This window comes from Anomaloglossus baeobatrachus, chromosome 9, assembly GCF_048569485.1.
Source record: "Anomaloglossus baeobatrachus isolate aAnoBae1 chromosome 9, aAnoBae1.hap1, whole genome shotgun sequence".
In the NCBI taxonomy this organism is placed as follows: Eukaryota; Metazoa; Chordata; class Amphibia; order Anura; family Aromobatidae; genus Anomaloglossus; species Anomaloglossus baeobatrachus.
In genome coordinates this window covers 99399999-99413408 of record NC_134361.1, presented here as the reverse complement: position 1 = coordinate 99413408, position 13410 = coordinate 99399999, and the positions used below count along the sequence as shown (strand labels likewise).

The 13410-nt window shown below is 51.2% G+C and overlaps 1 protein-coding gene across 1 annotated transcript in view; it reads left to right on the top strand.

Annotated features, from left to right (window-relative positions):
• Positions 1 to 13410, top strand: part of THOC2 (THO complex subunit 2) — a 279522-nt gene that overhangs the window by 42200 nt on the left and 223912 nt on the right. The window contains exon 10 of the mRNA XM_075324880.1: positions 4674 to 4775. Within this exon, the coding sequence (XP_075180995.1) occupies positions 4674 to 4775 (102 nt within the window). The remainder of the gene's footprint in view (positions 1 to 4673; positions 4776 to 13410) is intronic.

Here is a 13410-nt window from a genome sequence, read left to right as displayed (position 1 = left end):
TGCTTGTATGCTATACATGGCACTGTACGGTCGCTATTCCTGCCTATATACTATCCTAGATGGCTAGACGACAGCAGCAAAAAAGCAAGGGTGCCAAGGCACAGGCTTTCTATGCTGCTTGTATTGCATGTGCTAAAGTGTTCATTTCTACTTTATGCTTGTATGCTATACACTGCACTGTACGGTCGCTTTTCTTGGCAGCAGCAAAAAAGCAAGAGGCAGCAAAAAAGCAAGAGTGCCAAGGCACAGGCTTTCTATGCTGCTTGTACTGCATGTGATACTGTTCCACCGGCAGGTTCCACTGATCCCCATTGTGTGCAATGCTCCCCTGTGGCATTTGCTCAGCCGGGGTCTCTGCTAGAGGTGGCCAAAGGAACCACCTGTGAACCCTGTCCAGGGACAGGGACGGAGTTGCAGTTTCGGCTGACAGATTGTCTGTGACTATGGCTAACATCTTAGAGACTTTGCAGTCCAGACAGACCATGGGCAATGTTGATTCAATGCTCCCTAGTCACCCTCATTTGGAACAAATCATTGCTCCGGGGGGGGGTCCCATGCATCCCAGGGTGAAGGCTCTGACACGGGCGACAGTCCCAGACAGCCTAAGCGAGCTCGCTGGGAGCGGCACTCGGCTTCATCACTGGTCAGGGTTCCAGCAGGAGGACTCGCTGTATGATGAGGCAGACGGGGCTGATCAGGACTCTGATCCTGAGACCGCTCTCAATCCGGATACACCGGATGGTGACGCCATAGTGAATGATCTTATAGCGTCCATCAATGGAATGTTGGATATTTCTCCCTCAGCTCCTCCAGTAGAGGAGTCAGCTTCACAGCAGGAGAAATTTCCGTTTTCAGTATCTCAAGCGTCAATTGAGTACTTTTCTGGCCACTCTGACTTCAGAGAAGCAGTTCAGAAACACCACGCTTATCCAGATAAGCGTTTCTCCAAATGTATTAAGGATACACGTTATCCCTTTCCACCTGACGTGGTCAAGAGCTGGACCCAGTGTCCAAAGGTGGATCCCCCAATCTCCAGGCTTGCGACTAGATCCATAGTTGCAGTGGACGATGGGGCTTCCCTTAAAGATGCCACTGACACAGATGGAGCTCGGGTTGAAATCCATCTATGAAGCTATCGGCGCCTCGTTTGCTCCAGCATTCGCAGCCGTATGGGCACTCCAAGCTATTTCAGCTGGTCTTGCGCAGATGGACACTGTCACACGTACATCTGTGCTGCAGGTGGCGTTCTTAATCTCGCATATGTCTGCATTGCGACTTACGCTATTCATGCTGTCCTGGTCTCTACGAGCCGTACACCGGGGGCGTAAGCCAACTCCGTGGTTTTGCGCAGAGCCTTGGAGTTAAGGAAATGGAAGGCAGAATCGGTTTCCAAAAAAGGGCTTAACCAATTTGCCATTATCTGGTAACAGACTGTTGGGTGACCGATTGCATAAAAGCGAACAGTCCAAGGGTGAGGATTCGTCCTTACTCCAGCCCAGATCAAACAGTCGAGGTTTCGGTCCTTTCCAGGCTCGGGCAGGTCCCAATTTCCTAGTCCAAAATGACTCAAAAGGCTCAGAGGGGCTCAGATTGCTGGCGGGCTCACTCACGCCCAAAGACGGCAGCCGGAGGAACCGCTACCAAGGCGGTTTCCTTATGACTTTCAGCCTCTCTTTATCTCCGCATCCGCGGTCAAGGGCAGATTCTCCCGCTTGGCGGCATTTAGCTGCCACAGGTCAAAGACCGGTGGGTGAGAGACATTTGTCTCACGTGTACAGGATAGAGTTTTGTTCTCGTCCTCTGGCTCGATTTCTTCAAAAGACCTCCCGACCGAGCCGCTGCTCTTCTGCGAGCAGAAGGAGTGGTAATCCCTGTTCCACTTCAGGCAATCACGATGCTTATCTCCATGTGCCGATTGCTCCAGAGCACCAGCGTTGCTACGATTCAAGAAGACGAGCATCTTCAATTCGTAGTCCTGCCCTTAGGTCTGGCGACAGCCCCACGGGTTTTCACCAAGGTCATGGCAGCAGTGGTAGCAGGCCGGCACTCTCAGGGTCACTCTGTGATCCCTTACTTGGACGATCTACTTGTCAAGGCACCCTCTCAAGGGGCATGCTAACGCGGCCTGAACATGGCGCTGGAGACGCTCCAGAGTTTCGGGTGGATCATCAACTTTTCAAAGTTAAATCTGACCGACCCAATCACTGACATATCTTGGCATAGAGTTTCATACTCTCTCAGCGATAGTGAAGCTTCCGCTGGACAAACAGCGTTCACTACAGACAGGGGTGCAGTCTCTCTTTCAAGGCCAGTCACATCCCTTAAGACGCCTCATGCCCTTCTTAGCAAGATAGTGGCAGTAATGGCGGCAGTCCCTTTCGCGCAGTTTCATCTGTGTCCAATTCAATGGGACATTCTCCGCCAAGGGGATGGGAAGTCGACGTCCCTAGTCAAGAACGTCACCTTTTCTCAGACGGTCAAGGACTCTCTTCAGTGGTGGCTTCTTCCGCCTCATTGTCAAAAGGAAGGTTCTTCCTACCCCCATCCTGGGCGGTGGTCACGACAGACGCGAGTCTGTCAGGGTGGGGAACAGTCTTTCTCCACCGCAGGACTCTGGAAATCTAAGCAGTGTATCTTGCCCTGCAAGCCTTCCAGCAGTGGCTGGAATGCAAACAGATCCGAGTTCAGTCGGACAACCCCACGGCGGTGGCATACATCAACCACCAAGGTGGAACACGCAGTCGGCAAGCCTCCCAGGAAGTCCGGCGGATCCTGATGTGGGTGGAAGACAGAGCATCCACCATATCCGCAGTTCACATCCCGGGCGTAGAAAACTGGGAAGCAGACTTCCTCAGTCGCCAGGGTATGGACGCAGGGGAAGGGTCTCTGCACCCGGACGTGTTGCAGAAACTCTGTGGCCACCGGGGGAGACCGGACGTCGACCTAATGGCGTCTCGGCACAACAGCGTGGTCTTACGATCAACGAGCTCTGGCGGCAGGCGCCTTAGTTCAGGATTGGTCGCAGTTCCAGCTACCCTAGGTGTTTCCCCCTCTGGCAATGTTGCCCAGAGTGCTACGCAAGACAGCTCCGATTGCCGCCGCACCATCCTCGTCGCCCCAGACTGGCAGAGGTGGTCGTAGTTCCCGGAGCCGTGGCATCTCACGATCGGCCGGCCATGGACACTATCAGACCGGCCAAACTTTCTGTCCCAAGGGCCGCTTTTTTCCACCTCAATGCTACGGCCCTGAACCTGACTGGGTGGACTTGAGTCCTGGCTCCTAGCGTCTTCAGAATTATCTCAAGACGTCATTACGCCCATAAGACGGGCGAGGAAGCCGACGTCTGCCAAGGTCTACCACAGGACGTGGAAGATATTCTTATCTTAGGGCTCTGCTCAGGGAGTGTCTCCCTGGCCATTTGCATTGCCTACTTTTCTTTCCTTCCTGCAATCTGGTTGGAAAACAGGGTTGTCGCTCGGCTCCCTTAAAGGGCAAATCTTAGCGCTGTCTGTATTCTTTCAGAAGCGCCTAGCACAACTTCCTCAGGTACGCACGTTCCTGCAGGAGGTTTGTCACATTGTCCCTCCGTACTGAGGCCGTTAGACCCATGGGATCTGAACAGGGTACTACTTGCTCTCTAGGAGCCGCCCTTCGAGCCTCTGAGGGATGTTTTCACTTCTCGACTTTCACAGAGAGTGGCCTTTCTGGTAGCGGTCATGTCTCTGCGGAGAATGTCTGAGCTAGCAGCGCTGTCATCCAAGGCTCCCTTCCTGGTGTTCACCAAGACAAGGGAGTGCTGCGCCTGATTCCGGGGTTTCTCCCTAAGGTGGTATCCCCCTTTCAGATGGATCAAGGAACCATTCTTGAAGCCGACCGTTCTGCTGGGCTTCCGGTTCCATCAGGGCTGAAGGCCCATTCTACCAGAGCCGTGGGTACATCCTGGGCATTACGGCACCAGGCTACGGCTCAACCGGTGTGCCAGGCGGCTACCTGGTCGAGTCTGCACACCTTCACCATGCATTAGCAGGTGCATTCCTACGCTTAGGCGGATGCCAGCCTAAGTAGAAGACTCCTACAGGCGGCGGTTGCCTCCATGTAGGGAACGACTGTTTTACAGTCCAAACTTGAGGTATTAATTTACCCACCCAGGGACTGCTTTTGGACGTCCCAATCGTCTGGGTCTCCCAATGGAGCGCCGAAGAAGAAGGGAATTTTGTTACTTACCGTAAATTCCTTTTCTTCTAGCTCCAATTGGGAGACCCAGCACCCGCCCCTGTTTCCTTCGGGATTTTTGGTTGTTCGGGTACACATGTTGTTCATGTTGAACGGTTTTCAGTTCTCCGATTGTTCTTCGGATTGAATTTGTTTAAACCAGTTATTGGCTTTCCTCCTTCTTGCTTTGGCACTAAAACTGAGCATCCTGTGTTTCCACGGGGGGTGTATAGCCAGAAGGGGAGGGGCCTTACACTTTTTAGTGTAATGCTTTGTGTGGCCTCCGGAGGCAGTAGCTATACACCCAATCGTCTGGGTCTCCCAATTGGAGCTAGAAGAAAAGGAATTTACGGTAAGTAACAAAATTCCCTTCTTTTCTCCCCTGTTGTCTCTTACTATCTATTATAAATGAAGCATATGACTCTATTTTCTCCTGTTTTCCCCTTGTATGTTATTTCCAGATATCGTCTATATGGACAGTGGAAGAATGAAACCTACAATAGTCATCCATTGCTTGTAAAGGTTAAAGCACAAACAATTGACCGAGCCAAATACATCATGAAGTGAGTATGGCCCTGCTGTGTGGCCCTGCTGTGTGGCCCTGCTGTGTGGCCCTGCTGTGTGGCCCTGCTGTGTGGCCCTGCTGTGTGGCTAGGATCAGCCGGCTCCTGGGCTTGGTGCAGTCACAGATTCTTGCCTTTGTGCACAATGCCCCTTTGATGATGTTTTCTGTTGTTTTGTATTAATTAACTTTACGCCTGCTCTGGGCCGTATAGTGTTGTATATGGGCCCCCATTTACATTATCAGTTTAACTATTTGTACACTAATCAACTATAAAATGGCAAGTGCCATATGCAGAATGGAGCCAGCTAGAGGACCCTGGAGTCTCAGTGACTCTGCCCTTATCACACCCATGTCCCCCTGATTCACATTCATGATGTCCCCACATGCCGTAATCCGGTGCTTGCACTCTTCAGAAGGAGAGACGTCTGACACTTCGGTCCCCAGCACTGCCCACATGACTCCAAGTAAGCCTTTTCCATACAGTACATACCATTTTATATATTGGTTTTCAGTTTAAAGGGTTATTACCATCTCTGAGATCCTATCCCAATATGTAGAAAAGGTGTAATAATAATAATATTAGCAAGTGCCTCCAATTAGAAATGTAGTATAGTTCTCCCGATATAGCCATGTCTCTTACCTCATGTGCAGGGCATTGCAGCTTAGGTATCCTCGAGCAACTGTCAATATATGAGTGGACGTAAGTGGGTGGAGTGGATACATAAGCAGCAATGCCTTGCACATGAGGTAAGAGACATGGCTATATCAAGAGACCTATACTACATTTCTCATTGGAGGTATTTGCTTGTATTATAATAATATTATTATTATTGCTACTACATTTTTGGACAGGATCTTGGAGATGGGAATACCCCTGTAATAGTTACCGTATTTTTCGGACTATAAGACGCACCTGACCTAAGACGCACCCTGGTTTTAGAGGAGGAAAATAGGAAAATAAAATTTTAACTAAAAAATGTGGTCATGACACACTGTTATGGGGCGAGGATCTGCTGCTGACACTGTTATGGGGGTAATGTCCCCAAATTCTCTACTAAGGTACCCCATTCTGGTAACGATCCTCCTGCCTTGTATATGATCCTACTCATATACCCCCATCCTGCTCATATACCCCCATCCTGCTCATATACCCCCATCCTGCTCATATACCCCCATCCTGCTCATATACCCCCATTCATCCTGCTCATATACCCCCATCCATCCTGCTCATAAAATACCCCCATCCTGGTATATGGCCTGTATCCTATGGCACAGAAAAAAAAATAAACGTTTATACTCGCCTTCCCTCACTCCCTGCAGCACCGATCATCTTCCTCTCTGTCTCAGCTACAGCGCCGCTGAGTGGAGCCGTCACCGTTGTCTGCAGCATCGCGATGTCTTCCTGTCTGTGCCGGTCAGCTGATCTGTGTGGACACTAGCGGCGCGCACAGCGATGACGTCATCGCTGTGCTCACCGCTCTCTACACAGATCAGCTGACCGGCACAGACAGGAAGACATCGCGATGCTGCAGGGGGACGGCTCCACACATGGTGACGGGTGAGTACACTGATTCACTGCACCCCGCGCTGATGATGCTTGGGGGGCAGTGAATACAGCCGCACATGATCAATCCAGGCTGTAGTTGCCAGGTGTGATCATGCGGCCGGCTGTTAATTATGCGCGCAACCCCCGCCCATTACCCCGCCCACCTTTCAGCGCCGGCTTCACCGCTGAGAGATGGGCGGGAGGATGGGCGTGCATATGTAATGAGCGGACCCACGTGGTCACGGCAGGCTGTTGCAGCCTGCTCGTGCCGCCGATGACCCGCTCCACCGCAGCACCCTCAATCCCGCAGCCACATTCAGACCATAAGACGCACCCCCCCACTTTCCCCCAACATTTGGGGGAAAAAGGGGCGTCTTATGGTCCGTAAATCTGCCAATTTGAAGAAATATTCTGTTTTAAAATGTAATCTTTCCCTAGGCTCACAGACTTGTACAAATTGAGCTTTTACACGCCCTCCCTGGGTCCAGATAACCTCTCTGCCACTGCTCAGGCCTTTGTTGATCGGCTCTAGCGGTGACTTCATTTCTGTAGTGCTCCTAATCATGGCAGCCAATGAACTGATATAGGCATCACAAACTTCTGTGCTCAAGGATTGGCTGCAGTGGTTATGAGCACATTGTGGTAGTCACCGCTGCAACAAAGCAGAGACCTGATTAGCGACACGTTGGCATCGCCGGATCCGGGGAGGGTGAATATAGACTTAGGTTGTTATTTTATTCGTCTTTGTGTCTACGAAATGACATTTCATGCAGCAAAACATGGCGCGGTTACAACTCTGTTCATAAGTCCTTGAATCCTAGAGCATCTAAGTGGTGGTATAAACATCCCCAACCTGCTGATAGTTTCCATTAGGTGTGTTGTTTTTGATATTGTTTCTTGCCACTCACATTTCCTGTGGTCTGTTTAATCTCTGAACATATGAGCGCTGCTGATTAGCTTACTGGTGAAATGGTATATGCAAGTCCTTAAAGATAGGCGTATCATCAGTGGCCAGAAATGCAGGGAATGTAAAAATATGTATGTACACTTCTTACCACCACCTAATGTACTGTCTGGTACCCCTCCCCCCTTCTAATTTAGCAGATCTCCAAAAAGGAGTCCAACTTTTTTGACTTCTGTGTTTTCATCCTTCATCCACGCACTGATAATCTGTATTGGGCTACTTTCACACTTCAGTCGTTTCAAATCCGTCAGGTCAGTCGTTGCGTCGTTTTTTAGCTGTCAACGGATTTGTTATTTCACAGGATTCCGTTCACAGGAATCCTGTGAAATAACTGATTTGTCGCATCCGTTACATCCTTTGTGCATCCGTTTTACGACAGATCCATCATGATCCGTTTGTTTTTGGGACAGCCCAATGGGAGTGGCAGACATTTTGGTGACCTTTTTACTGTGTTTTCATAGGCCATCTGTGACAGTTTGTAGAGAAAGGGGCAGAATAAATGTTGTTATAGCTAAAATTGTGTGTGGATTATTCCTATCTGGAGCCTTGCAGTGTGATTGTGTACATGCAGGGCATGCTCAATAGCAAATGACGAAATCCAGCACCACAGACAACCATTATACCGCTTGACGGATCGTGACGGAATCCTGCGCAGTGAGGTTTTTTGACGCTCCAAAGAACGTTGGTGTCAGTTCCTTCCGCCCGACTGTCAGTCATTCCACAACTGATCCGTCGCACAGTGGATGCATCGCAAAGCCATCTGTCGCAATCAGTCATTAATACAAGTCTATGGGGAAACTACTGAATCCTGCAAAATATTTTGCAGGATATCGTATTTTCTCAAAGCAACGTATTGTGACTGATGCAAAACAACGGAAGTGTGAAAGTAGCCTAACGTTTTTTAGAGCGTCAAGAAAACCTCACTGCGCAGGATTCTGTCACGATCCGTCAAGAGGTATAATGGCTGTCTGTGGTGCTGGATTCCGTGATTTGCTACTGAGCATACCCAGCATGTACACAATCACACTGCAAGGCTCCAGATAGGCTTATAATATAATACTGTGTGATAATCCACACACAATTTTAGCTATAACAACATTTATTCTGCCCCTTTCTCTAGAAACGGTCACAGATGGCCTATGAAAGCACAGTAATAGGTCACCAAAATGTCTGCCACTCCCATGGGGCTGTCCCAAAAACAAACGGATCATGACGTATCCGTCGTAAAACGGACGCACAACGGATTCAGTTAGTTCACAGGATTCCTGTGAACGGAATCCTTTGAAATAACTCATCCGTTGACAGCTAAAAAACGACGGATCCGTCCCGTCGCAACGACTGACCTGACGGATTTGAAACCACTGAAGTGTGAAAGTAGCCTTAGGGTACTTTCACACTTGCGTTGGACGGCTTCCGTTGCTATCCGCAGCCTTGAGGAATTACGGTAACCGTTGCAGGAAACCGTTATATTCCTCATAGACATCTATTAGCTACGGATAACAACGGATGGTCTTGGATTGCATCCGTCCCGCAGCGCATCAGTTGTTTTGACGCTGACCGTCAGTGACCGTCGGGCAGATGGAATGCTGCATGTAGCATTTTTCTGCACTTGGCGGAGTGTCAAAAAACGCAACCTGCAGGATTCCGTCGGCATCCGTTGTTTTTATAATGGACGCCTATGGTGGCGGATTCCGTTAACGCATCCGTCTTTACACAACTGCGCATGCTCAGATGTGTAAAGTCAAGGAAAAAAACCTATAACGGATTGCATTGTTTTGTACGATCCGTAGCATCCGTTGTGCCACTATATGCAACGCATCCGTTGCATCCGTCACACAACGCAATGCTACGGATCCTGTCCAAAGCAAGTGTGAAACTAGCCTTAGGCTAGGTTCACACTTCCGTTGTTTTGCTTCAGTCACAATCCATCGCCTTGAGGAATTACGGTATCCTGCAAAATATTTTGCAGGAATCCAGTTTTCTTTGTCGCTCCTAATTGGGAGACCCAGACAATTGGGTGTATAGCTACTGCCTCCGGAGGCCACACAAAGTATTACACTTAAAAGTGTAAAGCCCCTCCCCTTCTGCCTATACACCCCCCGTGGGATCACGGGCTCCTCAGTTTTCATGCTTTGTGCGAAGGAGGCTAACATCCACGCATAGCTCCACTGTTTAGTCAGCAGCAGCTGCTGACTATGTCGGATGGAAGAAAAGAGGGCCCATACTAGGGCCCCCAGCATGCTCCCTTCTCACCCCACTTTTGTCGGCGGTGTTTGTTAAGGTTGAGGTACCCATTGCGGGTACGGAGGCTGGAGCCCACATGCTGCATCCTTCCCCATCCCCCTTAGGGCTCTGGGTGAAGTGGGATTTTACCGGTCTCCAGGCACTGAGACCGTGCTCCATCCACAGCCCCTGGGGAATCTGCTGGATATGGAGCTGAGTATCGTCAGGGACAGGGCCCTGCTACGTCAAGGTACTCTGTGTCCCCGTACAGACCGCGCGCAGACACACTGCAGCATTGCTGGGTGTGTTAGTGCGCCGGGGACAACAGCGCTGCGCGCTTGTGCCATTTCTAACTACAGCTTTGCTGAGTGAGTCAATGTATTGGGAACTGCCGCGCCGGCCGCTGCTGTCAGTTTTACACTGCGGCGCGGCTGGGACTTGTGGTGCGCCGGGGACTTCCGCGCTGGCCGTGCATATATGACGGCCGCGCTTATTACTCGAGTCCCCGGCTTTTGCGGCCTAGTTTCGTTTCGTTCCCGCCCCCAGGCCTCCCAGTCAGGGGAAGGGCGGGACGCTGTACAGAACGTCAGCGCCGAGGGCTGGAGTCTACTTTACATACTCCAGCCCTCACACTGGGCACAGTGGGACGCCAGTTTCCCGCACTTTGTCTGAGGCACGCCCACGGTCCGCCCCTCTTCACAGAACGCCGGCAGCCATTCCTGTGTGCAGTCTGAGCTGGAGAGGGGAGACAAGTTCTGGGAGACCCAGACACGGGATTCTGGCGACCACACACCCGCTTTTGAGCGGGCGGTAAGCGGCACCTCTGGTGCTGACCCCACTAGTACCGAAGTGTACATTTGTATTTTTATGCTTGCATGCTATACATTGCACTGTACGGTCGCTGGTGATTCTTGGCTATATACCCTCCTAGATTGCTCAGAGGAGACAACAGCATGTCGTCCGCAAAAAGCAAGGGTGCCAAGGCACAGGCTTTCTATGCTGCTTGTACCGCATGTGAGGCTACTCTACCGGCAGGTTCCACTGACCCCCATTGTGTGCAGTGCTCGGCCCCTGTGGCACTTGCTCGGCCGGGGCCTCTGCTAGAGGTGACCCAGGGAGAACCACCTGTGAATACTGTCCAGGTGACGGGGACAGAGTTTGCAGTTTTTGCTGATAGATTGTCTGTGACTATGACTAAAATTCTAGAAACTTTGCAGTCTAGACCAGTAACTCAGACCACGGGCACTGTTGAATCATTGCTCCCTGGTCCCCCTCAGTTGGAACAGCTCCGGGCTCCGGGGGTGTCCCATGCATCCCAGGGTGAAGGCTCGGACACGGACGACAGTCCCAGACAGCCTAAGCGAGCTCGCTGGGAGCGGCCCTCGACTTCATCACACTGGTCAGGGTCCCAGCAGGAGGACTCTCTGTATGATGAGGCGGAAGTAGCTGATCAGGATTCTGATCCTGAGACCGCTCTCAATCTGGATACACCTGATGGTGACGCCATAGTGAATGATCTTATAGCGTCCATCAATAGAATGTTGGATATTTCTCCCCCAGCTCCTCCAGTGGAGGAGTCAGCTTCACAGCAGGAGAAATTCCATTTCAGGTATCCCAAGCGTAAATTAAGTACTTTTCTGGACCACTCTGACTTTAGAGAGGCAGTCCAGAAACACCACGCTTATCCAGATAAGCGTTTCTCCAAACGGCTTAAGGATACACGTTATCCCTTTCCCCCTGACGTGGTCAAGGGCTGGACCCAGTGTCCCAAGGTGGATCCTCCAATCTCCAGGCTTGCGGCTAGATCCATAGTTGCAGTGGAAGATGGGGCTGCACTGAAAGATGCCACTGACAGACAGATGGAGCTCTGGTTGAAATCCATCTATGAAGCTATCGGCGCGTCGTTTGCTCCAGCATTCGCAGCCGTATGGGCACTCCAAGCTATTTCAGCTGGTCTTACACAGATTGACACGGTCACACGTACATCTGTTCCGCAGGTGGCATCCTTAACCTCTCAAATGTCGGCATTTGCGTCTTACGCTATTAATGCTGTCCTGGACTCTATGAGCCGTACGGCAGTGGCGTCCGCCAACTCCGTGGTTTTACGCAGAGCCTTGTGGTTAAGGGAATGGAAGGCAGATTCTGCTTCCAAAAAGTGCTTAACCAGTTTGCCTTTTTCTGGTGACCGACTGTTTGGTGAGCGTTTGGATGAAATCATTAAACAGTCCAAGGGTAAGGATTCATCCTTACCTCAGCCCAGACAAAACAAACCCCAACAGAGGAGGGGACAGTCGGGGTTTCGGTCCTTTCGAGGCTCGGGCAGGTCCCAATTCTCCTCGTCCGAAAGGACTCAAAAGGATCAGAGGAGCTCAGATTCTTGGCAGGCTCAGTCACGCCCAAAAAAGACAGCCGGAAGACCCGCTACCAAGGCGGCTTCCTCATGACTTTCGGCCTCCTCTCTCCGCATCCTCGGTCGGTGGCAGGCTCTCCCGCTTTGGCGACATTTGGCTGCCACAGGTCCAAGACCGTTGGGTGAGAGACATTCTGTCCCACGGGTACAGGATAGAGTTCAGTTCTCGTCCTCCAACTCGATTCTTCAGAACGTCTCCGCCTCCCGACCGAGCTGATGCTCTTCTGCAGGCGGTGTGCACTCTAAAGGCAGAAGGAGTGGTGATCCCTGTTCCTCTTCAGCAGCAAGGTCACGGTTTTTACTCCAATTTGTTTGTGGTACCAAAAAGGGACGGGTCTTTCCGTCCCGTTCTGGACCTAAAACTTCTCAACAAGCACGTGAAAACCAGACGGTTCCGGATGGAATCCCTCCGATCCGTCATCGCCGCAATGTCTCAAGGAGATTTCCTAGCATCAATAGACATCAAGGATGCTTATCTCCATGTGCCGATTGCTCCAGAGCATCAGCGTTTTCTACGCTTCGTTATAGGAGACGAACACCTTCAGTTCGTAGCTCTGCCTTTCGGTCTGGCGACAGCCCCACGGGTCTTCACCAAGGTCATGGCAGCAGTAGTAGCAGTCCTGCACTCTCAGGGACACTCAGTGATCCCTTACTTAGACGATCTGCTTGTCAAGGCGTCCTCTCAAGAGGCATGCCAACACAGCCTGAACGTTGCGCTGGAGACTCTCCAGAGTTTCGGGTGGATCATCAACTTTTCAAAGTCAAATCTGACCCCGACCCAATCGCTAACATATCTTGGCATGGAGTTTCATACTCTCTCAGCGATAGTGAAGCTTCCGCTGGACAAACAGCGTTCACTACAGACAGGGGTGCAATCTCTCCTTCAAGGCCAGTCACACCCCTTGAGACGCCTCATGCACTTCCTAGGGAAGATGGTAGCAGCAATGGAGGCAGTCCCTTTCGCGCAGTTTCATCTGCGTCCACTACAATGGGACATTCTCCGCCAATGGGACGGGAAGTCGACGTCCCTCGACAGGAACGTCTCCCTTTCTCAGGCGGCCAAGGAATCTCTTCGGTGGTGGCTTCTTCCCACCTCATTGTCAAAAGGAAAATCCTTCCTACCCCCATCCTGGGCGGTGGTCACGACAGACGCGAGTCTATCAGGGTGGGGAGCAGTTTTTCTCCACCACAGGGCTCAAGGTACGTGGACTCGGCAAGTGTCCACCCTTCAGATCAATGTTCTGGAAATCAGAGCAGTGTATCTTGCCCTACAAGCCTTCCAGCAGTGGCTGGAAGGCAAGCAGATCCGAATTCAGTCGGACAACTCCACAGCGGTGGCATACATCAACCACCAAGGAGGAACACGCAGTCGGCAAGCCTTCCAGGAAGTCCGGCGGATTCTGACGTGGGTGGAAGACACGGCATCCACCATATCCGCAGTTCACATCCCAGGCGTGGACAACTGGGAAGCAGACTTCCTCAGTCGCCAG